Source organism: Eptesicus fuscus, chromosome 18 (assembly GCF_027574615.1).
Source record: "Eptesicus fuscus isolate TK198812 chromosome 18, DD_ASM_mEF_20220401, whole genome shotgun sequence".
NCBI classification, from domain to species: domain Eukaryota; kingdom Metazoa; phylum Chordata; class Mammalia; order Chiroptera; family Vespertilionidae; genus Eptesicus; species Eptesicus fuscus.
This window is the reverse complement of record NC_072490.1, coordinates 42,216,022-42,243,808: the sequence shown is the minus strand read 5'-3', so window position 1 is coordinate 42,243,808 and position 27,787 is coordinate 42,216,022. Positions and strand designations below refer to the sequence as shown.

Below are 27,787 nucleotides of genomic sequence, written 5' to 3'. Positions count from 1 at the left end.
ATAGGAGGCAACTAATACCTAAATCTCTGATGGCTTTACAAATCTGGACAAGCATTCCCCTCCATTTATCACTAAATTGAATCTATATTTTCCTTCATTTAAAGATAAGACTGTTTAAATTTAACCACACAGGCTCACTAATGAAACTGATAATTAACTTACTTCGTGATACACAAACTTTTTAGTCAATCAAATTCTCCCAGGAAGATAGAACTGTGAATTTTTATGAAAATTTCCCCATTTTGATGCAGAAAATGAGTTTGATGCAGAAAAAGTAGTTTAAGAAAGTGACTTGTAGAAATATAACCATCAGTTCAGCTGAAGGGCGGACGCTTATTGGTTCAAAAAAGCCTCTGATTTGCACAGCATGTCCAGTCTGAGGCTGCATAACTTAAAATAAAAAAATTACTGTGAAAAGCAGCAATAAAGAGTATAAGGCAGAAAAATGAGGCAATTAAAGAGCTAAGATTTCTGAGCCTAGATAAAATTAGGACTACAAAGGCAATAACTATAAGAACAAACACATAAAAGGTTAATAAAGAATATAAGTACCATCTGTTTTATATTCCCTAAAGGCAGTACTGAGGGCATCTTGTTGTTTTTATGTAATCACTATCTGTGGTAAACACCACCCTTTTCCCTCCACCTCCCAAGCCACGTGGCTTGCTTAAGTGGGACTGACTCTGGCTCCAGCTCCAGAAGTAGCTGTCATTCACAATCACCCGTCCCTCTGGCCAAGGGATTGGCCCAGAGATGGGAAGAAAATTGATTTTGAGATAACTGATTTTGTGCAAGAACAAAACTCAACAGAGTAAATTTGAAGATCTGATTGCTTTTATTAAAGGACTTATGAATTGGGCAGCATCCCAGCTAGCAACTAGAAGGGTGCTTGGGGAAGGTAAAGGGTCTTTTCTGGCAGATTACCTCATTAGTGCTGACCAGGAAATTCCAGGCTGATTGATTTAAAATTCCGCTCTTGGGAGAAGCTGAAACTGCAGTTAGGTTAGGCATTGAGTCTTGGTGGTGCTTAGCAAAAGTGACTCAATTTTTAGGTCTGTTGTTTCTTTTTAACCAGATGCTTAGGGGAATCTTATCGAGGAAAGAAAAAAATGTGGGAAGCTATTTTGCAACTTTGAGAAAACTGAGATACATTCAAACAGTATCCAGAAACCACCTCCCCTTCTATACGATGAGTTCCACATTGGATTATATCCCCTATTTCAATACCTCTGCTTACGTGTGGAGGGGCAGCAACAGCACAGGAGTTAACAGCACAAACTGCTGAGCCAAATGCTTGGGTCTTAATCTCAGTTCTGCTTACTAGCTATATGGCCTTGGGCAAGACACTAGAACTCATTATGACTCAATTTCCTCATCTGTAAAATGAAAATCATAGAACCTAGTTAATAAGGTTGAGGTTTAAATGAATGAATACATGGAAAGCACTGAGGACATTTCCTGGTACAGGATAAGTGCTATATAAATATTAACTATTATTGTTGTTGTAAGGAATAAATAAACTAATAAGTGGAATGTGCTTAAAACAGGGCCTAGGACATAGTGAACCCCATTACCCATTATTGAGAACATTCATTCATTCATCTATTCAACAAATATTTACTGAGTGCCTTTCCTGTGCCAGGCCATTAATGTCTTCATTCTAGATCAGCCATGTCCAAAAGAAACATAATGTGAACCATAAATGTGATCCAAATATGGATCATAAATGTGAGCCAAATATGTAATTTAAAATTTTTTGGCAGTCACATTAAAAAAGTAAAAAGAAACAAGCAAATTGCTTTTAATAAAATATTTTAATCCAATATCCAAATATTATTTCATTACATAATCAATATAAAAATTGAGGTATTTTACTTTTTTTCATTCTAGATTATTGTAATCTAGCATGTATTTTGTGCCTACAGCATATCTCAATCAAACTGGCCACATTTCAGCTGCTCAACGGCCATACGTGGCTTGTAGCTAGCATGCAGTTCTTTACATTAAAGGTTAGGGCAGTGGTCGGCAAACTCATTAGTCAACAGAGCCAAATATCAACAGTACAACGATTGAAATTTCTTTTGAGAGCCAAATTTTTTAAACTTCTTCTAACTCCACTTCTTCAAAATAGACTCACCCAGGCCGTGGTATTTTGTGGAAGAGCCACACTCAAGGGGCCAAAGAGCCGAATGTGGCTCGAGAGCCAGTTTGCCGACCATGGGGTTAGGGAAAGAGGGGAAATGTCATCTTTGTCCCCTGACCCCATCTTGCTACTAATTACGTAATATTTTTCCATTTCTAAAGTCTTTTTACATTCATTATTTCATTTAATAGGAACATGCCTCACCTTGAAGGATGGATTATGTAATAGGAGGTGGGGAAAAGTCCCATCAAGAGGAAACAAATGAACAGAAGTAACAAGGAAGGAAAACCTTTTAGGAAATTAAAAGTCAGGGAGAGAAACCTAAGAAAATGTATCAGGGAAGCCCTCAACAGTCTCCAGACCAGGGAGTCTGGGTGTTATTTCTCAGGTAGTGGGGAGAAACAGGTTGTCACCAGGAAAGTGGCAAGATGCATCAAATGAGCAGCTAAATATATCAGGAAAGGGAGAGAGGCTAGAGGTAGTTCCTTAGGAAATTAATTAAACCTTGGTACCCAGAAGTTCCCTTCCTCTTTCCAACATTGTTTTAAGTGCAAAATATAACTTCCAAATTGTAATTTTCATTACATTTTAGATAAGGTGATTTAGGAACTTTTCTGAGATGAGACATGATGAGAACTGAAAAAGAAAGAAAGAATGCAAGCAGCCACTAGGAGGACTCCACAAAAAAGAATAGCCACGTACAAAGGCCTTGAGAGAGCAAGGAGCTTGCCACACCCAGGGAACAGAAAGTCACCCAGTGGATGGTGCAGTGGTGTAAACACACAGCAGCACATAGTTTGTGGTCCATACCTCATGAAAGACTGAGACATAGTTTATTATTCCTGTCACCTCTGCAATGCTGGCATGCAGTAGCTATCGATAAGGAATAAGCAGAGGTCTAGAGTATTTTTCAGTTGCCTCACCATGTTACCGGAAAGGAGACCTGGCCCTTGTTGGGTCTGCCTAGGGCCAGCCGGTAGTGTGTGGGTTAATTTCACAACATGAGTCCAGATGACTATGAGGGAGCATTTATTAAAGCTGGGGACATAAAACAAGGAAGGGCTTAGCAGATTAGAAGTGTGAACGGAAGGAGCCACATGCTAACCTGACAAGCTCAGGGGAGGCCTGCGTGGCCGTCTTGCAAACTCAGAGACCTGAAATAACCACAAAGGATGGTTTGAAAATTAAATATTTAACTACAAACAGGTTATAGTGGGTAGTCATGTCCTAGTCCGATATCTTCCCTGACAAAGATCAACTTAGATCTTTCTTACTGAGCCCATTTGCCTTTTTGCCTCTAAGATAACATCTGTGAGATGTCTGGGTAACTTGTAACTTCCTTCTTTTGCTGGAGCCCCTGGGGCACAACCAAATGTGGTGGGCGCCAGGACAGATACTTCAAATTCCTTCATTATCATGTTAATTGTTCCTGTACCCACCTAGGTATGTGTCCATCATTTTACTTTTTATCCAATCCCAGGGGTTTCCCACCGTTTGACTTTATCCCACCTCCTTAATCCGTCACCAATGAATTTCATGTAGCCCACCTATGTCCCTCCTTTGATGGCAATGTATAAATACAGATGTAACCCACCATTTCCTCGGAGCATTATCTCAATTCATTGAGGTTCTGCTTCCCGGCATATGTCGACATTTTGGCTCAAATAAACTCACTAAAATTCTTTACAGGTTTCAATGGTTTTTTTCGTTAACAGAAGCAACAGGAGAGCCTAGGCTGGGCTGCCCTAGCTCTCTGGGAAGTCAGAAACAGGTTCAGAGGACTAGCAGGCAGAGCTGCCGCTGACCATTATTCCCCAGGTTGCAAGTCTCCTGGGTTCCCGTAGGGTTTAGGAGATGCATGCCTGTGGGGGAAGAAGTGGGGGGCGGGGGAAGGGGGGAAGACGAGAAAGGGTGGTGGGGCTGCTCCACAGAGAGAGAGAGAGAGCACACACTGGGTCCTTTGTCTTGAGGCTTTATTTCCTTCTGGAAGGCGGGAATCTTAGGGGAGGTCTCAGGAGAGGGTTTCAGCAGAATATTCATCAGTTTTCTAGGTGTGCTCCTCGGTCTTCACCGATTGGTCAGTGTCAGGGCAGGGCGTCATCCCTCATCGCAGCGGGTCCTGGTGCCGCCCACCTGGTTTTGCTGCTTTTCTGGGCCTGAGCCTAGATGTTATTTCTAGGGGCGTGACCTTCTGTGTCTGTGTAAATTGCTCTGCTAGTTTGTTCAGCTGTCTCAGTTTCCCTGTTCCACTTGTCCTGGCTTACTGGCCTGTCTCAGTAAGAGCTGATAAAAACAAACAACAAAAAACAAACAAAAAACACCAGCTACTTCTGGTGACCCAAGAACAAAAACATCGGTTTAAAATGTGTCAACATAAGAATCATCCAAACCTGTAGAAAAATTTTACCAGTTTGAGTCAAACTGATGACAACTGCCAGGATACAAACATCTCAACAGATTGAGAAAATGCTCTGGTGGAGAATGGCAGCTTTACTGCTTATCTTACACATTTCAATCAAAGGAAAGCCGTAAGGGGAGTTACAGGAAATCCACTGGTGGGTATGGAGAACGCACAGGCAGCGCAGGGGGCGGGGGATCTCTGGGATTGGATAAAAAGTAAAAGGGAAAGACACCTATTTCTTTTACATGGCTGGGTACAGAAAAGCTAACCTTTACAGCACATAGAGATGGTATGGGGGGGGGGGGCAAGATAACAATGAGGGTTCTGTGATCTCCTACTGTGGTTCAGGGGTTGTGCCCCGAGGGGCCTGGAAAAAGGAATTACTCTGCTATTTCAAGGGTACGCTATCCTTGGTGCAAAAGGACAATAAGCAGGATCCGTTCAGGTGAAGACCCACCTTTGTCAGGGAAGATACCGGCCTAGGCCCAGGACCAGCCTGCCCGCATGACTTGCTTTAAATTAGTTAAGTTTTCATTTCAGACCATATGCGGTTACTTTGGGTCCGAGTCTCAGGCCCGCCATGCAGGCCTCCCCTGAGCGTGTCCGGTGTAGTTATGTGGCCCCTTTCCGTCCACAAACGGAATCAGTACACCTAGCGGGTGCCCGTCTGTGCACGTCCAAAGGCTTAACAACGAAGCTCCGTACAGCGCGGTCCCCACCCATCCTCCAACCATTCTCCAACTTTCCGAGGAACTTCTCGGCGCCGGCGGCTCTCCCACTGCAGGTGGCAACCGCGCCGCCCCCGCACCCGGGGCCTCGGACGACGGGAAGCAGCTTCTCTCCCCGCGGCGTGGCAATGGGGCCCGGCCGAATCGGATCCAGAAGGAGACGGAGAACCTCGCCGGCGGAAGAAACCCCGAGCGTCACCTCCGCCCCCTTCCCGGCGGTCTCCTCTACCGGAAGTCGCCGGCATGACGAAGCAAAAAAACACCAGCCGGGGGCGTGTCCCCCGCCGCCAATGGGCTTCGTCCACCTCCCCTTCCGTCACGCGTGCCTGTGACGTCAGGGGCGGGGCGCGGAGGGAGGAACGGTAGTTGGGAGGCCGCTCGGTCGCCCGGGAGGAGGGGCTCGAGGATCAAGATGGTTTACATCGCGAACGGTGAGCGGAGCGGGGCGGGGTGGGCTACCGGGGCCGCCGGGCCGGGGTCGGGTCGGGGGTTTCTCCCCACCTCGCCGCGGCCCGCGCCCCCGCGGTTCTGCGGGACGTGGCGCCGCGGGCCGGACGGAACGGGAGGCGGAGTCACCGGCCTGCGGCGCGTCAGCGGACCGTCCGGGAGCGGGTGGGCGAGGGCCGAGGTCCCCGAGGTCTACGGGCCGGGCCGGGCCGGGCTTCCTCGTCGGGCCTCTGACTTTTTTATTTATTTTATTTATTTTATTTTTTATTGTGGGTCTCGCGGAAGGGGACCTGAGTCTCGGGCGTCTGTGTCCTTAACCAGCGACAACAGCATTAACACCCTCTGCGTAGCGCCTGTGCCTCGGACCCTGTTGTAGCGTTATTCGCTTACCATCTCCTCCCGTCTTTTTGAACAGCCCTGCTAAGCTAACATTTTATTTCCCCGCCTTTACGGATGGAGACGGAGGCGCAGGTAGATTCCATTGTCCGGGATGACAGGGGTAGTTCAGGGCTCGGTCCGGATTCGAACCGCGGGTGGCTGACGTCAGCGGCCCTGCTGTTACCTAGGGCGCTGCCTTTCTTTCTTAGAACTGATGGGGAGAAGTCGATGAAGGTGCTGGGTGGGCCTTTTCCCCAGGAGAGGGGCCCTAGTCATACATGGAGTATTTTGCCTGATCTCAAGAGGCACGGGAAGAAGCACCAGTCCCTCGAGAGGAAGTTCATTAGTCCTGGAATAGGGAATCTGAGAGAGACTTAAATTCCGCGACTTCACCAAGAAAATGCCTGGAAAGGAAAGACGGTCGGACTGGGTCAGAACAGTGGCAGCGCCGCGGCCACCTGTTCGATTCGGGTGAAATAAGTGCCTCGGTGCAGTCTTAGCAGGTAGCTCACGGATGGCTGGTTGTGTTGAGTCATCTGTTTATCTTCAGAGATCATTAAGATCGTCAGTGCGTGCACTTCGTATTTCTCTGCTCTTCAGAATCTCTCCCTTCTCCCACTTAAAGCTCTTTGAAACGGGTAGGGTTGATGGACACACACACGACAATGAAAGCTCCATCTTCGTTTTGGCACTTGCAAACTTTGTGTTTTATCCTTTGTGATTAAGGTTGGCTGCTTCTATATATGCATTATGGAATGATGCCTTGTGTTTGTGGTGTATTATTGTGCATGCATAATCATGTTTGATCCACTTAAGTAACATAAAGGCCTTTTATTCCACGTGTATAGTTGGGAAATGCCAGTTTGCATCCACACAACTCATTTCCCTCTAAGGATGTTAGGAGGGAAGGTTTCTGCCTTCGGAAACCAAGGGAAAGTGCAAAACGCAAGGATGATGCAAGTGCCTGCAATAGGTTCCTTCGAATCACTCGGGAAGAATTGACGGGTTCCAGTTAGATCTATTTTCCTAGGAGGACTGTATTCATCAGCACTTCATAGTTGACAAGACATGTCTCTCACTGCCAAGTTACTTCTTCCCAAACAATTCTATATGATTAGCCCGGGAATATTTTTTCTCAGAGAAGGAAAATGTCACAAAAGCCAGCGACGCAGAGCCAGTAAGAGGCAGGACCTGTCACCCAGGCTCTGTCTTTAAATGTGGCCCTTTTTTCTCAATGGCTCTGTGTGTTAGACACACCTGAAAGTCACCTGGTCAAGGAAAGAGGGAAAGTAAAAAGCATGGAGAAGTCCTTGGGGGAATAGAGAGGAGAGGTGGTTGACAGACAGCTCTTCCGAAATATTCTGACCTCTTGATTTGCAGGGCTGAAACTCCAGAGTACTAACTTTTCAGGTTGTAGCTTTTATCATTTCAAGTGGTTTGAAAAGTAGATTCTCTTTTGCTTAAGATAAAGCCGAAGTCTATAATTAGAATGCATAGCTTTTTACAGAAAAAGTCATTTTAATGAATAAGTCAAATTCTCTTGAATACTTAGAGCACACAGATCTTTTTTTATTTCTAAAAATTTTATCCAAATAACTGAAACTAAGACCTATAAGAGTATGTATACACAGTCTTTTTATACAGGCAAGAGGCTTTACAAGTGAAAAGGAATACCTTGAACACATTTAGAAAAATTGAAGTGATGTGAGCATTCTTTTACATGTACCCATTTGTTTCCTCAAAATACTTGAATAAACATGCTTGTGCACCCATGTTCATGGCAGCATTTTCACAATAGCAATCCAAGTGTCCCATCAACAGGTGAAAGGATCAACAAAATGTAGTACACACATACAATGGAATATTAATCAGCCTTGAAAAAGGCAGGAAATTTTGACACATGCTGCAACATGGGTGAACCTTGAAGACATTATGCTAAGTGAAGTAGCTGGTCACCAAAGTACAAATATTGTGTGAGCCCTCATGAGGTTCCTACAGTAGTCAAATTCACAGAGACAGAAAGTTCACAGGGGGCTGGGGAAAGGGGAAAAATGGAGATTAGTGTTTAAGGGGAGATTCAGTTGGGACAATGAAAAAGTTCTGGAGATGGATGGTGGTGATGGTTATACAGCAACATGAATATTCTTAACTAGAGGCCTGGTGCACGAGATTCGTGCACTGGGGTGGGGTGTCCTTCAGTTTCCCCGACCTGCGGGGTCTTCTAACGGGGGTACCGAGGCGGCGCACCTAAGAGAATGAGAGACAGACAAGGGACGCAAAGAATGGAGGCAAGACAAAGGGGTTTCTGATCAAGCCTCAAAACTTTATTTTTACAGCGTTCCTTATATGTGATTTCTAGAAGGGTGGATGCCTAGGAGGGGTGGGGGCTGACCTAGATAATCGGCTAAAGTCGTAACTATAGATAAAGGGTGTGGCAGTTGAAGGGCGGCTACAGAAGAAATGCTTTGTCCTCAGGCAAGAGGAAGTGGGCCTAGTTTCAGTAACTTACTGAAGGTCAGAGTTAATCCTTTGACCGACTCTTGGTTCCTGACACTTCAGCCCGGCCTGTGCCCTCTCGCAGTCCGGGACCCCTCAGGGGATGTCCGTCTGCCAGCTTGGGCCCATTCCCCCCGGGGATTGGGTTTAAGCCGGTAGGCGGACATCCCTCTCGCAGTCCGGGACCCCTCGCTCCTTACTGCCCACCTGCAGCAGAGGCAGGAGAGGCTCCTGCCACCACCACTGGGCTTGCCAGTCGTGAGCCTGGCTTCTGGTTGAGTGGCGCTGCCCCTGGTGGTCAGTGTGCGTCATAGGGACCAGTCTTCCACTGTTCGGTCTATTTGCATATTACACTTTTATTACATAGGATTATATAGGAAGGATAGGATGTTGTAGAATTGTATACTTCAAATGGTAGATTTTTTGTGTGTGTATTTTACCACATTTAAAGAGAGAGAGAATACTTGAATGATCCTCCTCCAAAATTACAAATTTTAGGAAAGCATTTGACATAGTAAAGGAATGGCCCCTAGATCACAGAGATCTACTTCTCTGAATCCTTCCTTAGAATGGTGTGTATAACAGTCCTCTCTTTTTTGTTGACTGTTTGGAACAATGGACAAGTTGAAAACGGAATCTAGGATTGTTACTTATCTTATTAAATGTAATGTATCTTTTGTCAGGGATTTGTAGTACTAACTAAAGTTTCTTTATTCTTGTCTGTAGGACAAGTGTTGGACAGCAGGAGTCAGTCCCCATGGAGATTATCTTTGATAACAGATTTCTTCTGGGGAATAGCTGAGTTCGTGGTTTTGTTGTAAGTACAGTAGTAGTCTTAATAGCCCTGATACTTAGGTACATTAGGTACATTATGTTGCATATCATAAACAAGCTTTCCTGAAGCAGTTTTTAATGTTTTCTAAATTAATAGCTTTACAAAAGGAAATGCCACCAAATGTCTTATGATTATGAATATGTTAGTTGAGTTGGTAAGTTTGACTATACCTTAGTCTTAATGGTAATCATATCACCCTGCAGCTCTGGAGCCAGGCCTGCCCATTCTAATACCTAATGACAGCACCCCACTTTCTGTCTACTGTTCCCAGCTTTAGTGTGTATGTGCAAATTTTATTCAATATTATACAAAGTTGGTTTTTTTATTTTTTTATTTGTGTGGGTTTTTTTAAGATATATTTTTATTGATTTCAGAGAGGAAGGGAGAGGGAGAGAGAGATAGAAACAGCAATGATGGGAGAGAATTATTGATCGGCTGCCTCCTGCATGCCCCCTACTGGGGATCAAGCCCACAACCCGGGCATGTGCCCTTGATGGGAATCGAACCTGGGACCTTTCAGTCCGCAGGCTGACGCTCTGTCCACTGAACAAAACTGGCTAGGGCATTGTTTTTTGTTTTTTAATAATTAAAGGTTAGAATCAATAAAGAGGAGACAAATTTAAACTTCACCGTAATTACAAGCAATTCTTACTTAAATGCACTTTTTGGTCTTTCACCTGCTGTGTATTTTATGAAAAGTATCCATTAACTACTAACAAGTCTTATCCTAAGTTTGAATATTTGAGTGTCTCGTGGATAGAGAATTATAGGGATGCAGAGATGTGGGAGATAGTCCTTTCACTGACTTTAATATCAATAAATATTTTTATATTATATGGGGGAATGGTGGGCATGATTATGGGAGGTGGACATCAGAGGAAGTTATTCCAGGTGGAAGAAACATAGGAAAGGTGGCAAAGAAGTTTGAATATCAGTCTGTGATCTTTATACGTAATTTGATTATTGCTATGGTTTAGAAAGATTAATCTGGTGGCTTCATGTAGCATAAATTAGAGTAAAATGGAAGCGACAGCTCCAACTTAAGTTACCCAGAGCAACACTTTATAGTTTTACAAATTTTACCTATTCCGTATTGTTTGTTAAAAATACTGTTTTAACTTAGTTAAATTCGTCCTCCTTCATAAATAAAATTTCATTTAAATGGATTCCCAGAAGGTCTGTACCTCTGGCATACCACTCTTAGCCCCTCCCTCTCCAAGGTAATGGAAGGTAGGCTGTCGGTGGGGGAAATGCAAGAGCAATGAATGTGCAATACTGTATAAAAACAGACTGAGACGTGACAGCTGATGTAGAGGAGGAAGTAGGGATGACTGTCTAGGAGAGTTATCAGCAAATAAGATAAGGAAGGGCGGCTTTGGCACAGAACATAGCACACACTGTTTAGACAAGTGCTCGTGTTAGATGGTGGTGTCACGATGGCTTTTCAAAATGTGGGTTTGGAGCTAACTCCTCTCAGAGATGATAATCGAAATCATGAAATATATTTTATAATGCTGAAAGTGGTTCTTCTGTTGTTTTCTGCCCCTTGTTTCAGTTTCAAAACTCTGCTTCAGCAAGATGTGAAAAAGGGAAGAGGCTACGGAAACTCATCTGATTCCAGATATGATGATGGAAGAGGGTACAGTTTTTTATTTTTTTAATTTTTATATCTATAATATTGATCTCTAACTCTAAGGGAAAATGAATAAACTTTCAAGATCATGGTAGTTTAACCCCACTTCATTTTATTTTATTTATTATTTTAGTCATTGATTTTTTTAAAAAATTTATCGTTATTGTTGAAAGTTTTAAAGATGTTCCCTGTTTCCTTCCCTCACTGACTCCCTTCATCCCCTCCCTTGCCTTCACTGCACTATTGTCTGTCCATAGGTTATGCATGCACCCATCTAAGTTCTTTGGTTAATCTCTTCCTGCCCCCTCCCTCCCTTTCCCTCTGAGATTCATCAGTCTGTTCCATGCTTCCATGTTTCTGGATCATTTTTGTTCGTCAGTTTATTTTGTTTATTAGATTCCACAAATAAGTGAGATCATGTGATACTTGTCTTTCTCTAACTGGCTTATTTCCCTTAGCATAATATTCTCCAGGTTTCCATGCTGCCTCAAAGGAGGATATAGCTTTTTCATTTGGTAATAGGTGTTTTTACCCTTCTTTATATTTTAATCAGATTAGATTAGGTTGATTAGATAGACAGACAGACAGGCTTAATAGAAATTAACAGTTTAAATTCTATTTCACTAAATTAATGCATTACTATAAATAAGTCAAGTTGCCTCTGATTTGATAATATAGTCAACCTGGCAAAGCTAAAATGTACATCATATATCTGATGGGAAATACCTAAATTAGAGGATGAAAACTTGAGAGCCAACATTGAAATCTATAGATTTCACTTTAGATTTCAAGCTGCTAACGAAAAACTCAGAAGATCAAGCAGCAGGGGTTAGGTTTGTGTTTCCATGTGGCAAAAACCAACTGGAGCTGGGTTTTATTTGGGCATTTACAGGAAGTGCCGCTCAGTTCATCATAGTCTTTGCCTGACTCACTTTCCTCATGCGCTTTATCTGTCTGGCCCCTGTCAAAGTTTGAATTTTTGACCTAAATGGTATTTTAAATAAAAGGGTCTATTTGAGTGTTTAAAAGGAACCCATTTAAGATGTCTACTAAACAGTAGAAATTAACTTTTTCTTTTATTAGGCCCCCAGGAAACCCTCCCAGAAGAATGGGTCGAATTAATCATCTGCGTGGCCCCAGTCCTCCTCCAATGGCTGGTGGATGAGGAAGGTAACTTAAAACTTGAAATTATTCTACAGGGATTTTATTTTGTAAATGCCTCCTTAGGAAGGTCTTTAAGAAAATAGAAGTTGCCTAACACATTATTTGGAAAAATATTTCTATCCTAATCCTTGAAAAATCCTTTGCCTTTATTATAAAAATATCTTCTGAAATAGGTTTATAACGTAATGATTGTTGGATTTTTCAGACAACTGAATGAATAACTAACAACTAGTTATTATAACGCTTTCTTTTAGGTAAATGTCTGCTCTAAGAAGCAGACAACTGGACATGCACATTCATAGCGGAAGGAAACCATCAAGCAGTGGAGGGCTGACCAGGCTGGACAAGTAAATGAATGTGTATGTCTAAACAAGAATTACTCTGTGTCCTCACAGACGAATGAGGTCGTGTTGGGAATTCCCTCACAGGGATCTGGCATGACTGACATGCAATTCTATAAATGCACATGTTTGTCTCATTATCTTTTTGTATAGTTTATTGAAAGTATTAATATAGTTTAATAAGTAAATATTTTTAGGTTACATAATTGACTACTCATCTTTATATAATTAAAACCCGAATTTGAAGAAAATTAAAAGGCTATGTATTTAGTACTGTTGGTGTCCTTTTTCAATTTCTGAAAGTGTTCATTGTTAATTTGTTCTCATTTATAATTAAATCACATTGTATTTATTCCAGTGTTTATATCTGTGTTTTTGAATTTTTATATAGAAACATTTGTCCTGTAAGTCTTTAATACAAGGTGTTTGATTTGCTGCTATATATAATTATCGGAGGATTTATAAAGCCATAACCAACAAAACTGAGCTACAAAATGAAGACTAATGGTCCTTTAATATACAGACTTCAATACTATATAGACAAATTTGAATTCTAAAGAGTTGTTTTGTCTTTAACCCTTATCTTGAATGCTGGTAACTCACATTCTTTTACTAAAATGGAAGCTCTATGAGGTTAGAGATTTTGTCACCTTTACCCCAATACTTTGAACAGTGACATGTAATAGGCACTGAAATATTTATTGGAAGAATGAATAATACAGATAATTCTACTTCCAATGTTTAACAGACTTTGCAACCGAAGTGTTGAGATAAAAGTATTTTTATATCCATTTATAAGTTTATTTAACCCTATTTGCCATGAAATGGGGATATCAAAGTGACATTTACAGAGATGGTAAAAGTGGGAATAGGTGTGTGTGTTTTTTTTGGGGGGGGGGGCAGTGTTGGGAATTAAGGAGTTCCATTTTGGACATAAATGCCTTGTCCACATCCAAATGGGGATACCAAATAATGGATCTCGGAAAAGTCCACACTGAAAATATATATTTGGGAGTTATCTTTATATTTAAAGCCATAAAACTGGATAAAGTCATGGAAGAAGTGTGTAGAGAGGAGGCCCAGCTCCGGAGAACCCTAACATCTGGCTTGACTGAGCAGGGCCTGTGAAATATGAGAACCCATGTCTGATGTCTGGGAATCCTTTTGCCAGGACCGACGGGTGTGAGGACGAAATGAGATGCCGGTATGGCTGGTCCATGGTAAGCCCTCAAAACAAAACACAGCACAGGATACTGCTGGCAGGACCGATCCCAGTACCATCTGTGTATTTAAGCCGCACACACCCGCTAGCCCGTCCCGCAGCGGACGGCCCCGCCCTTCCGTTTCCGGGGGTTCTGCGGCCGACGCCCCGGCGGCCATCTTGACTGTGGGCGGCCGACCGGGAACTGCGCCTGCGCGGGGGCCTTCAGTTCCGGCTGGTTTGGCGCGGCGCCGGAGCTAGCAGCTCGTGGGGCGGCTGCCGCGATGACCCAGGCGGAGAAGGGGGACGCAGAAAACGGGAAGGAGAAGGGCGGGGAGAAGGAAAAGGAGCAGCGCGGGGTGAAGCGGCCCATCGTGCCCGCGCAGGTGCCGGAGTCGCTGCAGGAGGTTAGGCGCCGAGGGCGGGGCTCGGGAGGGCCGGTACCCTGCGTCGGACCCGCTGCGGGGCTGGCGGCCGGCGGAGGCTTCGGGCCCCAGGGTCTCTCGTTCCCTCCGGGTCGTTGTGCGCTGGGTCCCCACCGCCCGTCAGCGCCAACCGCTGTGCGAGCCGCAGCCTCCTGGCCTTGAAACGGGACCGGCCGTCACCCCCCCCTCCCCCCCGAGTCCTGTGAGGGTCCGGGGGTCGCACGTATTGTTTAGCGTCGGGCCTGGCGCACAGGGAGTGCATGCGGACACTTGGTAAGGGGCAGTGAGAGGTTCAGGCTTTTCTCTTGGTTAAAGAAATCTCAGTTAGTGGAGGTCATTTCAAGCATCAAAGCAACGAAAAGGTAGACATTTGTCTGAGTAGACATTGGGTGCATGTGTGTGAAAAGCAAGATTAAGTTAGACCAGAAAAAAGTTATTTGCAGTAATGGTAAGCAAAGACTTTATGTGTGTGTGTGTGTGTGTATATGTACACACACACACACACACACACACACATATACACACAACACACACACATATATATATATCACATTACTAATAATCAGTGAAGAAAACACCCGCATTCCCATAGGAAAATGGGCAAAGGTCATGTAAAATTCACAGCAGAAATCAAGAAATCAGGAGGCATGTCAGTGCTCAGAACTTGTTGTTGGACGTCTCTGAGGCAGGTTCCTTCCTGGGAGGCGTGTGAAGGATAATGCCCAGCTGGCCAGGCAGCTGTAAGCACATAGCTCAGGGCGGGCACCTGGTCAGCCTCAGGGTGGTTATCACTGTCCACGGCTCAGTCTTTCCACTGACCAAGCTGAGAGGCAGACCGCATGGTCTCTAAGGGCTTGCTGGTTCCCACCTTCCAGGATTCTCCCACTCTGAGGGGGAGGTCTGAAGGGGCGCTGACTGTTGGGGTCACTGGTATCTCAGCATGGTGTGGGATGGGCTAGTGCAGAGGACCATAAGGAAGTATTGGGCACCACAGCAGGTACCTCCTCCAGCCCTGATGGTCAGGAATGGTTTCTTCAAAGGAGGTGACATCTGGACTAAGATCTGAAGGATGATTAGAGTTAGTTGGGTGGGAGGTGGGGAGTGGGGGGAAGGTGGAGAGTGGGGGGGAGGGGGGGCGGGGGATGGAAATCTCAGGGAGGGAAGAGACCTGGGCTGAGAGGATATGAAGTGTTGGAGATACGGATGTCTGGAATTGAGGGAGAAAAGGGAGCGAGACATGAGAATGGAGGTATTAAGAGGGGCCATATCACGAAGGTCATACAAGCCAGAGCGTATGGCTGCTACTTCTGAAGGCAATGGAGAACTTTGGAAGAGCCAGCTAGCCTGAGCGTTGTGATCATTAACTCATTTAATCTTCACAATTACTGTATGAGGTAGAAACTTGAATCCAGAGCCTGGGTTCTTAACCACTATAGCAACATTTCCTGACCTTCCGTCAGCTGTATAACACCCTTTGTTTGTTTGTTTGTTTTTTAAATATATATATTTATTGATTTCAGAGAGGAAGGGAGAGAGAGAGAAACTTCAATGATGAGAGAATCATTAATCAGCTGCCTCCTGCTGGGGATTGAGCCTGCAACCCAGGTACGTGCCCTTGACCAGAATTGAACCCAGGACCCTGCAGTCCGTAGGCCCATGTTCGAACCACTGAACCAAACTGGCTAGGCACACCCTTTGGTTTTTCCATGTCCTCTGTGGCACCTGTGCTATCAAGTCTATCTCATCTTGAACAATAATATCCATGAAATGTTATGTGGGATATACTGACCAAAAAGAAGTGGTTCTAGAGTAAGGCTAGAGAGGTAGGCGGGGTCTTGATCAAGGAGGTCTGGACTTTATTGGCAAGGTATGGAAACGTTTTAAATGGAAACATACCAAGAATATAAGTGTTGCTTCAAGGGCAGGGCAGAGTAGGTGCTAGCTAAGGAGTCAGGCTGGGTGGGTGGTGGTTCTTAACAGAGGGATCCTGTTGTCAAGGATTGTCAGAGGCCCTTTTTCCTTCACCCACTCGCTGCTGAAACGGAGTCCCCCTCAACAGGTTTGCATGGTAAAGTTTCCCCGAGAGATGCAGATTATAATCTGCCCCCTTGGAATTTCGGGTGTAAAACAGTTATCTTAAGTAAAGTTTACAGTCGTCCACTGTCCTGATTTGTACCACATTGTCAGTCCTAGTTCATCATCTCCCAAGAATGGATTGTGAAATGCAGCAAAGTTTTCTGACTTACGGGGATAAGTATGAGCTCTGGCTTTGCAACCCCAGACTCTTACCAGAGTAGATAAATAGCACAGAATCGACAAGGGTACGTTTTTTTAAAGCAGTAACCAAAACACAGTTTATGCACACACTAAGAAGTAGTTGATGTATAAAACTTACTTTCCAGTATTACAAAAGAGCAATTCTACCCTTAATTTACTCCTCACCTGTTCAGTCAGCGGGTTTAAACCTGAGTAGTCATACTAATCACTTCAGGAGCTTTAATTGCAGATTCCTAGGCTCTCCCTGGAGATTCTGATTTGCAAAATTTGTAGTGAGAGCTTGGGGTCAGTTTTTTTTAAAAGCATCTTTAGGTGATTCAGATGTAGGGAATCCCGGATTTCCCTAGTCAGAGTCTTCCCTACTCTTACTCCTTGTTTAACTATCTTCCCTAGTAAATGGAAAGCTCTCTGATTGGGGGACTTTGTCTTGGTCACCATTGTACCCACAGTGCCTGGCACAGAAATGCCCAATAGGTTGATTTGCATTGGATAATCATGGTTCTGTTCATTTAAGCAAATATTTGTTGGTTCATGTACTTTGAATTAGATCCTGGGAACATAAACTATAAGATGAGTTTGTATTCAGGTAGAGAGCAGTAATTTGATGCTTCTCAAGAACTCCCTGTACTAAATTACTTTGATACCTTTGAGTCTGATGACCATTACCGGAAACTAACTTTTTAGTCTATCCTGTTACCTGTACGTTATTTAATTTGTTACCTGTGTATTACTTAACTAAGGTCACACTCCTATGTTTTATATTTGCAGCAAATCCAGAGCAACTTCATTGTTGTCATACATCCGGGTTCAACAACTTTAAGGATTGGTCGAGCCACAGACACACTTCCTATCAGCATTCCTCATGTCATTGCACGAAGACACAAGCAACAAGGGCAACCCATGTACAAAGACAACTGGCTCCTAAGGGAAGGACTAAATGTGAGTTAGAAATGGAGGACCTGGAGAGACAGCCCAAGGTTGTTTCCTTGGGAAGCCTTAGACATTCAAGTATATGCAATAATCTTGAATAAACACCTTCATAGCTTTATGTTTTTAAATAATAGCATCATTCAGGGTTACAAATACCATTTTTCATCTGAGCTAGCAATTTTAAATTGTAAAGAAGTAAATATAACAATTCAATTGTTTTTTGACCCATTGGGATGAATTGGGTATTGAGGAAAGTGATTTTTAATGGAAGATACAGACTTATCACTTACTTAAATGATGCATTCAGATATTTTTTTCTTCCAGATATTTAGAGGAGTTTAAATTCATGTTTAAATTCGTAAGCAAATTCAATTGCTATACAAAGCACTTATTACAATCTTAGGTCAAATAATAATTTAAAGGCAAAATGTATTCCCTCATAGTAAATATTTACTTTATCCTATTTTACAAATGGTAATTATCAGAAAAAGTTTGTGATAAGTGTTAAATGTGTATATTACACTGTAATCCACTTTTAAGTTTTAAATCAAGGGTAGTTTTAGGAACTTGCAGTTTCTGTAATTTTGATAATAAGCTTTAGGGTTCCATTTTTTTTAGCATAACTAGCAGACTTTACTTAAGTACATATAACTTAATGATATAAGAATCTAAAAATCACTTATATCATTGAGTGATTCGACTTTAGAGAATAAAAATTGAAAGAAAATAACATTTTCTACAAAAAAATGTGTGAATATGTTCTTTACAGTATCACAGTAATTTGAACACTTGTTGATTAAGCAAAATAACACATGAAGAAGTATAACATTGTTACGAATTATAAACAGGAAAATGATATAATTATATGAGTCTCTGAAATACTTTGTAAATGTAAAAATAGCTATGCTCTGATTAGTGAGTATTATGAAATTTTTTTATCAACCCAAAGTTACTCAAAGTTGTAGATTTTTGCAAATAGTTGGTTTATAGTGAGGGTTCTTTTACGACATTTTTTATTTCTAAATAATATAAAGATTACTTTGAATTCGGAAGATTACTACATGTGACAGATTAGGGAAGCTATTTGTTGACGAGGGAGCATTTCCCGTTGCTGCATTAAATTAGTAGTTTGCTAGGTTGCCTTCCCTTTTCACTAAGTCCTTTGTACCACTCATCTTTCCTTCTTTTTTCCCAGAAACCTGAAAGTAACGAGCAAAGACAAAATGGTCTTAAAATGGTGGATCAAGCGATATGGTCTAAAAAGATGTCAAATGGTACAAGACGGATTCCTGTGTCCCCTGAACAGGTTCAGTTTCAACTCTTCGGATTTATTCTTTTCGCACAGCTATTATAATGCCATTCATTGCTCTACCCATTTCATTATGCAAATGCAATAAGGGATTTCCTTTAAAAAGGAGGAAAAACCATTCCTAATCACCTATGGAATACCTGAATCAGTGTCACAAATGCTTAGGCAAGCCAAATGATTTATAAGGTGGTATTTCCTGTCACAAGTTGATAAAATTTACAATTTACCTGTGAGTCTTAAGTGTATAATTCCAAGACCTTGTTGGGAAGCTGTATTCTTACCATAATAGATATTTTAATGCAAAACCCAATACTATTAGGAATGGCTATGAGTCAGTATGATATGTAAATTTGTATTCAACTTTAGGTAGAGTGCAGTATTAATTTTGGACTGGCTGTGAATCACAGCCTAGGTGTCAAAAATCACAGGGAAAATCTAGATTGCGGAAAAGGGCAAGAGAATCCTTTTGTTACCAGTCAGTATTTCCCCAAGTATCTTGGGTTTGTGATTAAAATTTGCCACTATATCTGGTCCCTGAGGGAGAGGAGAAAAGAGGACTCAACTACACACCCCTTTTTTTCCCTTGCCTAAATTCAGAGAATTAATGATGCACTCTCATTTCAGGCACGCTCCTACAACAAGCAGATGCGACCTGCAATTTTAGATCATTGTTCTGGAAATAAATGGACAAACACATCTCATCACCCTGAGTTTTTGGTAGGAGAAGAGGTAGGCAACTTCTTTACTGTGAAACGGAAGAAGAAAACCTCATCTTAATGCTGAAATTCATTTACTTTCCCATCCAGTTCTAGTTCCCTGGCATTCCGTAATTCTACTTTGAGGACCAGATAGTCACTCTGGCTCTTGAAGTAATAGATACTCCACCCTCAACACTTAGAACATTCAGCAAGTGTTGATGATAATTTCTAGCTTTAGAATTTTGAATGTGAATCCAGAAAACCCTGAGAGAAGAGTTTTAATGTGTTCATCTCCCTGTCTTCTAGGCCTTGTATGTTAATCCACTGGACTGTTACAATATCCACTGGCCTATTAGAAGAGGGCAGTTAAATACTCACCCAGGACCTGGGGGCTCTCTTACAGCTGTTCTGGCAGATATTGAAGTAATATGGTCTCATGCAATACAAAAATATTTGGAAATTCCGTTGAAAGATTTAAAGGTGAGCTCAGATTCCCAATTACTTGGATTGTCTTTAAGATTCTTGGTCGCCTGACCAACGTGGCTCAGTGGTTGAGCATTGACCTATGAACCAGGAGGTCACTGTTCGATTCCCCGTCAGGGCACATACCTGGGTTGCACAGGCTTGATCCCCAGTAGAGGGCATGCAGAAGGCAGCCAATCAGTGATTCTCTCTCATCATTGATGTTTCTGTCTCTTTTCCTCTCCCTTCCTCTCTGAAATCAATAAAAATATATTTTTCAAAAAAGTTTGGCCCGTGTGGCTCAGCAGTTGTGTGTTGACCCAGGAACCAAGAGGTTACTGGTTTGATTTCCATTCAGGGCACATGCCTGGGTTGCAGGCTCAATCCTCAGTAGGGGTGCATGCAGGAGGCAGCCCATCGATGATGTTCTTCTCTCATCGATGTTATTATCTCTCTATCCCTCTCCCTTCTTCCTCTCTTTCTAAAAAAAATAAAAACATGTTTAAAAAAAAAAGATTCTTGGTCAATTAAAGTACCCATTAGTGAGTTATTTGTAATATAGTGTCCTTGAAGCATTCTTGGCCTTCAGGTGAGGATATCTTTTCTTCACTGAATCTCCCTTAAAGCTTCCTCTTTTTCGTGTTCTGTTTCTTTGATGTCTCTCTCTTCTGCTCTGCAGACAGAAAGCTTGCTCATGTTAATAATGCCTTCTCTCTGGACCTTTTTCAGACACATGAGTTACCTTATTTTTCATTCACAATTGTTAAATAATTCAAAGGAAAAGAAAAAAATCAACATTTTCTAATTTTTCGTAAAACCCAAAAGATAGAGTGTTTTGAGCTTTTATTATGGGCCTCTAAGCATTACTGCTACTGCTTTAGAGAGAATCCTCTCTGAAGACAAGTGTGGTGAAATGTATTTTGACCTGACTGTAATGTTAACTGTTTAATATTTTTTTCTTTGTTCTTCTTAGTATTATAGGTGTATCTTGTTAATTCCTGATATTTATAATAAGCAGCATGTGAAAGAATTAGTGAATATGATCCTAATGAAGATGGGTTTCTCAGGTATGTCTGATACTCCAGTGAAGCCTGCTTGAAATGAGAATCTCTTTTTCACTGACAAAGTTAACCCAATTTACTGCTTTATTGAAGTACTTATTTGAGAGATTCGGCAATGCTTGAATATTTGCCCAGAAGTTCCTAGACTTTAGTTGATGATTTGTTTTAGGAGCATTGCTGCTCCCCAGCTCCTTGCTCCTTTGCCTTTTGTTTTAGGGATTGTGGTCCATCAGGAGTCTGTGTGTGCCACTTTTGGAAGTGGTTTAAGCAGCACGTGTATTGTAGATGTTGGGGACCAGAAGACAAGTGTATGCTGTGTGGAGGATGGGGTCTCTCATCGGAATACTCGGTAAGGGACATGGGAGGTGGCATTCCCCATCCTTCTCCTCTCACAATCTGTTCAGCTATAAAGCATCACAAGTCAGAAAGAAATTATTTGTAAGGAATTATGTATCCTGATTTTGCATAGGAAACCAGCAATATTGTGGAAGTGCAAATTCTAGCAAGACTAGAAACAACTGATTTTACCCTTTCCTTTGGGACTCTCTAGTGTAGGTTCAACCAGCAGCTCCTGACAGTTCTAGTGTGTGCTGTACTGTCCCAGAGGAAGCGTATAGGTTAGCTCTGTGTCTTTTGCTGTGGTCTGGCCTAGAGACACCAATCACTCCACAAAGCTTGATTTAGGCAAGTCGTGTAGGAGAAAATAGGTTTTCAGGTTTGAGTTCTCTAGCTAGCTAGCATTTTGAGTATTTGCTTTTCTTGCCATAAATGGTATTCAGTGAATAACTTAATGGTGGTTAGTTCCCTTCTTGTGTCATCGCTGATAATGAGAGTCAAGTCAATAAATAACTAGCAGGTTTGCTGCTTGTCCTTCCTGAGATAAGCCCTGACCAGGTAAGCAAGCACACTCCAGTAGTGCATGTGTGGGCTTCTTACAGCATTGTGTGCTCCCAGGATGGCTTCTCCAGGAAGCTTGAATTCTTGTCCCTTACATTAGGTAGTTTGAATCTCAAAGTATAGAAACAAATACAAAAGAGGTCCCAAGAAGTCCATGAGAAAGGTGAATCTGTTGCCTCCCACCCCAAGTTACAAAGCATTCTAAAACCCAGTATGATTTAGTTCGGCTCATTCATTGTTTATATTGTCTAATGCCAGTGATTTTCAAGGTATTACGAAAACACTGGATTTCAGTTCTCTAACCACTAAAATAACGTAGCAGTGGTCTTTCCAAATTGTAGACACGTTCAGTTAGTGGATATTACCCTCACAGATTTCTCCCATAACTTTGTTTTACGGTGTTTGTCACCTTTATTTGTTGGGGAATATTCATAGGCAAACACCTATCAAATGGTGAATGTTGGAAATGAGCTGGACTTAATAGTGTGCTTTCTGTTTCTTAGATATTTTTTGCAAATAGCATGACTGCTTCTAGGTGCTCTACCACTAGTTTATTCCAGAGTTCCCTTTCTCCCTCCCATCCATTTATCTGTTCTTTCATTCTTTTTTTTTTTTTTTAATATATTTTTATTGATTTTAGAGAAGGGAGAGGGAGAGAGAAACCTCAGTGATGAAAGAGAATCATTGATTGGCTGCCTCCTGCACCCCCTTACTGAGGATCGAGCCTGCAACCCGGGCATGTGCCCTGGACCAGAATCGAACCCGGGACCCTTCAATCTGCAGGCTGACGCTCTATCCACTGAGCCAAACCAGCTAGGGCTGTTCTTTCATTCTTTTAATTTATTCCTACAACAAAAACATTTCTTGAAACTTGTTCTTTGTGCCTAATGGAGTTTTTGAATCACCCTTTGCATCTTCTGAACTGAGAGATTACCCATCTGCCCTTTCTCTTAACTCTAGACTCTGTCTGGCATATGGAGGGTCTGATGTATCAAGATGTTTTTACTGGCTGATGCAGCGAGCTGGATTCCCTTATAGAGAATGCCAATTAACAAATAAAATGGATTGCCTTCTTCTGCAGCACCTAAAGGAAACTTTCTGTCATTTAGATCAGGTGGGAGCAAAATTAAATTTGATTATTTTTGCATTCAGGAAAAACGTAACAATATCATGCTACCCTTTCAACTTAAGCTGATAAAGCCTTGAAGCTGAAGCCTGTAGGAGTGAGTCTTTTGGTGAGGTCATAGCTGTGTCTCAGGCTCTGGAGACTGCTTGTTTTTTTTAAGAGTTTAGCAGATACCTCTCTATAGGTTGATGAAGGATGAAGTTAAATCTTTACGTGTGAAGAATAGTAGCAGGTAATATGTAGGTACAGACACTTAGTAAATTGGCACCTTTTGAAGCACTTTCTTAGTACTGTGAACAGTCAACATTTTATCATTGCTTTATATGGTTCGCTACCTTTTTATACTCTGTTTTAGATCTTTTTTTCACCTTTTCAAGTAATATAATTCTGATAAAAATTGTTGAGAAATATAAAGCTAGGTAACATTCCTCAGTTATTGAGAACGTTTTCTGATTGATTTGGGTCATTATATTAGCATTTTATCGATAATGAAGAAAACAAAACATTTAACTTTGTGTCAATTTCACAAATGTTAAAAGGAAAGCAAGTCACCATTGAACTCTTATGAAGTTCCAGTGGGTGTGGTAGAAGGTTGTAGGGCAGCCCTTTTATAGGTGAGGTTAAGGTGGTAGGGAGGCTTCATTGTAATTGGAGGAGTTTACATGCACTTTCACTGACTCACTGACAGCATCTTTTCCTGGAACCAGGACATCTCTGGGCTTCAGGACCATGAGTTTCAGATTCGACATCCAGATTCGCCTGCCCTGCTTTACCAGTTTCGATTGGGAGATGAAAAACTCCAGGTAACGTGTGGGTATATATTTTCACGGCTAGAAAGAAAGCCAGCCAGGCTCAGTCACTTGCTGGAAACCTCATGAGGTCAGAATGTGAACTGGTTGTAGATTATTCACTAAATCAAATTAGAATAGATCTGAGAACCATCTTTTTAATTAGTCACTACGTGATAAGTCATTGAGAGAGAGATTCCACTCTTCTAGGTAACATTTGCTTTGAGATCCTGTGGTGTCATATCACCCATTCATTGCATGATTAGTGAGTTTTCTGCCTGTCTGCACTGAAGAAATAATGCTTTTCCCAAAAAAGGACACTGCACAATCTAACTTCTAGGATCTAATCTGCCAGTTTTATTTTCTGGAAGAACAAAATTTAGTGGGTCAGTTTTTTTCAAGAGGCAGTATCTCAGCTGATTATTCTTTTCCTTCCACACACAGGCTCCAATGGCTCTGTTTTATCCAGCAACCTTTGGAATCGTTGGACAAAAAATGACGACTCTGCAGCACAGGTCCCAGGGTGACCCTGAGGACCCTCATGATGAACACTACCTGCTGGCCACACAGAGCAAGCAAGAGCAGGTCCGCAGGTTCTGGCGTGAGAGGAGACGGTTTTGTCCCTGCAGGAGAAGTTGGCCCGTAATGGATGGATCAGTGCAGTCACTGCCATCTGACAGAGTGCTAAAGCTGATCCTGTTTTAGAACTGTGGATGAAATGAAGTCTAAATTTAAAATCTGGGTGGCAGATCTTTTTTGGTTCTGCAAGCATTCATCCATTTTTCAGAATACCAGTCCACACATTTGAAAGTAAATTTAATGGAGTTACATTTGAATATTTGTCCGCTGTAAATATTTTCAGTAAAACCTCATCTCTATTTAATTATAAGGTATGAGAGTTGTGTGGCATAAGCACAGAGCTGAATTCCTTTGTCCAGAGCTGATGCTAGTAATAGGATGGCTGATGGAGAGGCACAAATTAGAGCTATTATCTGCTAATGAAATGGCAGCTCAAGGTGAAGAGAAGAGGGCCGTAGCATTTTCTAGTCCTCATTCCTGCTCCAAAGGTGAGCACAAGGTGGTTAGAAAATGAGGATTTCATAACAGTCACTGGCCTAAGAATTCCACTGAAATACTCCACTTAAAAACTCAGTCCAAGGAGAAAGTTAGTCTGCACTGATATCTCAACTTTAAAATCCAGCCTGTAATAGTAAGGTAATGAGATCGCCCTCCCTGCCAGAGACTGCTTTAGAATTGTCATAGTGCATCCTCTTCTGTCATCACTCCCTCCAGGTGGTTGGTTGTATACTCTGGTGTATTTCCTCTCTGCACCACAGCGGCAGGCCCTCGTGTATAGTAGTGCATAGTGAGGGAGCAGCAGTGGGGAGGGGGGTCTAGTTGAAAAGCATCGACAATGTTCTTAGTCATACCATCTACTTGATTGTCCTTTTCATTTAAAGTCTGCAAAAGCTACTGCTGACCGCAAGTCTGCATCCAAGCCCATTGGATTTGAAGGTGATCTTCGTGGGCAGTCCTTGGATCTTCCAGAAAGACTCCATTCCCAGGAGGTGGATTTGGGGCCCTCTCAGGGAGACTGTCTGATGGCTGGCAATGACTCTGAGGAGGCCCTCACCGCACTGATGTCCAGGAAGACTGCCATCTCGCTGTTTGAAGGGAAAGCCCTAGGCCTGGATAAAGCCATCCTTCATAGCATAGACTGCTGTTGTAAGCACATTCGGGGAGGCCGGGAGATAGCAATTACATGAACTGGCTAGGTATGGTTGTGCAGTGTAGCATAGCGTTACTCATTCAAAAACAACCGAGCACCTACCTTGTGCTTGCATTATTGGGTGTTGGGAATTGGTTCCTGGCCTTGTTGGAGGAGACCAAAATAAGGCAAATTATCACGCAAATGTGAAATTAGAACTGTGGCAGGTGCAAAGAATGGAACTAAACAGTACTGACTGAGAGCTTCTGAATGAGGGATTTAATAAGGGTGTTTTACACCATAGGAGAGGTGTGGAGGGTGGGAGTCAGGGAAAGCTTGTTTGAGAAAAAACCACTTGAGAGAGATCTGGGCGGTGAGTGGAAGTTAGCCAGCCACGGATGGGTCGCATTCCAGGCTGAGGAAGAAGCCTGTGTGAGGGCCAGTGTGACTGGGACATGGCTAGAGAAGTGAGTGCATGCTACATGGGGCTTTTTAGGCCTCCTCAGAGATTTGGATCTTGCTGCGAGTACCAGGGTGGGGGCAGCAACTTGCTCCTATTTGTGTTTTACAAAGTTCCTCTGGCTGCATTGTTAATGGGTTGGAGAGAGATCCTTGAGAGGGCTCTTGCATTATCTAACTAAGCAAGAGGTGGTGGTGGGTATGCCTAGGGTCGGGTGGATATGGAGAAAAAGCATGGAAGGGCTATCACTGTCTTTGCAGCATCTGATGACACCAAAAAGAAGATGTACAGTTCCATCCTGGTGGTGGGAGGTGGCTTGATGTTTCATAAAGCACAAGAATTTCTGCAGCACAGAATTCTCAACAAAATGCCACCTTCATTTAGGCGAATTATTGAAAATGTGGAAGTTATCACAAGGCCCAAGGTATGTTCATGGTGCAAGTTGGACTGTGCAAATGGAACCTCCATATTTCTAATTCTATTGTATGCAGACAGATAAAATCCTGGAAGTTATTGTCATATGTCTGGGAGTTCTTGAGGGTTTGGGGCAAGTGGAAATGTTACTTATAGCAGGTCACAGATGTGGAGAAAGCTCTGAGCAAGGGGACTGGATTCTGGGTTTTAGTCCCTGCTGTGCTCTCCACAGCTAGCAAGACTGACTGCCTTTGTGGGATGGTGGGACCTGGAGGAGACTGGCCCGTGTCATGCCATCAGCCAGAACAACTCCCGTGTTATCTTTCATGCTGAGAATCTGCTACTGGTCCCTAGACCAGGTGATCTTTAAGAATCATTTAGGCTTGAACTGTCTTGAAATATAAACCTAGGAATTTAGAAACAAATTGTGCCTATGCTTCACTATATCTCATTGACAATTCCTGGGAATGTTCTCATTTAATTTTAATCCTGAGGGAGAGATTGTGGGGTATATTTATTCTACCCCAATTTCAAAGTAAGTTATTTCCTTACAAATGTTCTGTCTTCAGAGCTGTTTATGGAATAATAGTGAATAATAGCAGCTGTAGTAATACAAACTAAAAAGTTTTCTTGTCAGTTGAAACAAAGAGGCCTGTAGTTCATGAGTCCTTAATGCAGGTTTAAAATCTGGCTTATCAGGTATAGACTCAGCGGGGGGGTTTCCACCCTCAAATTCAAATAAATGATTGAGTGGACATCTTGTCTGCTTGTGCTGACCTATCTGTACTGCCGCTCTAGGACATGGATCCTCGGCTGATTGCATGGAAAGGGGGCGCAGTGCTGGCTTGTTTGGATACGACACAGGAACTGTGGATCTACCAGCGAGAATGGCAGCGCTTTGGTGTCCGCATGTTACGAGAGCGAGCTGCCTTCGTATGGTGAAATGGACAGAAAAAGTCACTCTTGGAGACCCGAAACAAGCCTCTTGGTATAAAGACTCTTCGAGAATATATATATATATGTATATTTTTAAATTTATTACCCTAAGTGCTTCAATTTCATGGAAAATAAATGAATTTTAACTTGTGTTGAGAACATGACATTGGTGTGGAATTATAAGCTGCTTCTGCAGTCGACGTTTGAGAATAAATGCGCTAAGGTCTCCTGCCCCTTTCAGGGTCTCGGGAACTTCACAGAGATGTGAGTGGTTGAGCAGTTGTCAAGTGGTGAAGCTCTTCATTGAAGTTGACTTCTGAGTGACATGAGACAGTCTCCTGCGTCCCTGAGGAGTGGGTGTGTGACTTGGGAGCATGAATTGTGTGGTCATGACATTTTCCCTCTTGGCTAGAACAGCGAGCACATCATGTGACTTGTGTGTTCTCGGAATTTCAAATAGGAACAAGTTTTGTTTTTGTTTTTAAAATTTTTCTGTTACATTACAAAAATGATGAGGGCAGATTCAGGT

At 42.5% G+C, this 27,787-nt stretch overlaps 2 protein-coding genes across 5 annotated transcripts in view; both read left to right on the top strand.

Annotated features, from left to right (window-relative positions):
- Positions 1-5,599: 5,599 nt before the first annotated feature.
- SELENOK (selenoprotein K) lies at positions 5,600-12,235 on the top strand. Its single transcript, XM_028152819.2, has 4 exons — positions 5,600-5,703; positions 9,320-9,410; positions 10,984-11,067; positions 12,145-12,235. Exons 1-4 carry the CDS (start codon positions 5,685-5,687, stop codon positions 12,233-12,235), a joined length of 285 nt encoding a protein of 94 aa, XP_028008620.1. The 5' UTR covers positions 5,600-5,684.
- Positions 12,236-13,983: 1,748 nt separating this feature from the next.
- ACTR8 (actin related protein 8) overlaps positions 13,984-27,787 on the top strand; it is a 16,576-nt gene continuing 2,772 nt past the window's right edge. The window contains exons 1-13 of one of the 4 annotated variants that reach the window (XM_054708174.1): positions 13,984-14,174; positions 17,238-17,408; positions 18,595-18,705; positions 19,333-19,437; positions 19,713-19,886; positions 20,842-20,935; positions 21,146-21,278; positions 22,787-22,940; positions 23,660-23,755; positions 24,185-24,325; positions 25,201-25,465; positions 26,169-26,332; positions 27,121-27,310. In XM_054708174.1, coding sequence (XP_054564149.1) covers positions 14,052-14,174; positions 17,238-17,408; positions 18,595-18,705; positions 19,333-19,437; positions 19,713-19,886; positions 20,842-20,935; positions 21,146-21,278; positions 22,787-22,940; positions 23,660-23,755; positions 24,185-24,325; positions 25,201-25,465; positions 26,169-26,332; positions 27,121-27,264 — 1,875 coding nt within the window. In that variant the 5' untranslated portion in view covers positions 13,984-14,051 and the 3' untranslated portion in view covers positions 27,265-27,310. Of the gene's footprint in view, positions 14,175-17,237; positions 17,409-18,594; positions 18,706-19,332; positions 19,438-19,712; positions 19,887-20,841; positions 20,936-21,145; positions 21,279-22,786; positions 22,941-23,659; positions 23,756-24,184; positions 24,326-25,200; positions 25,466-26,168; positions 26,333-27,120; positions 27,418-27,787 lie in introns of those variants that run through there. The other 3 variants (XM_054708175.1, XM_008146328.3, XM_028152814.2) reach the window with 3 other exon arrangements.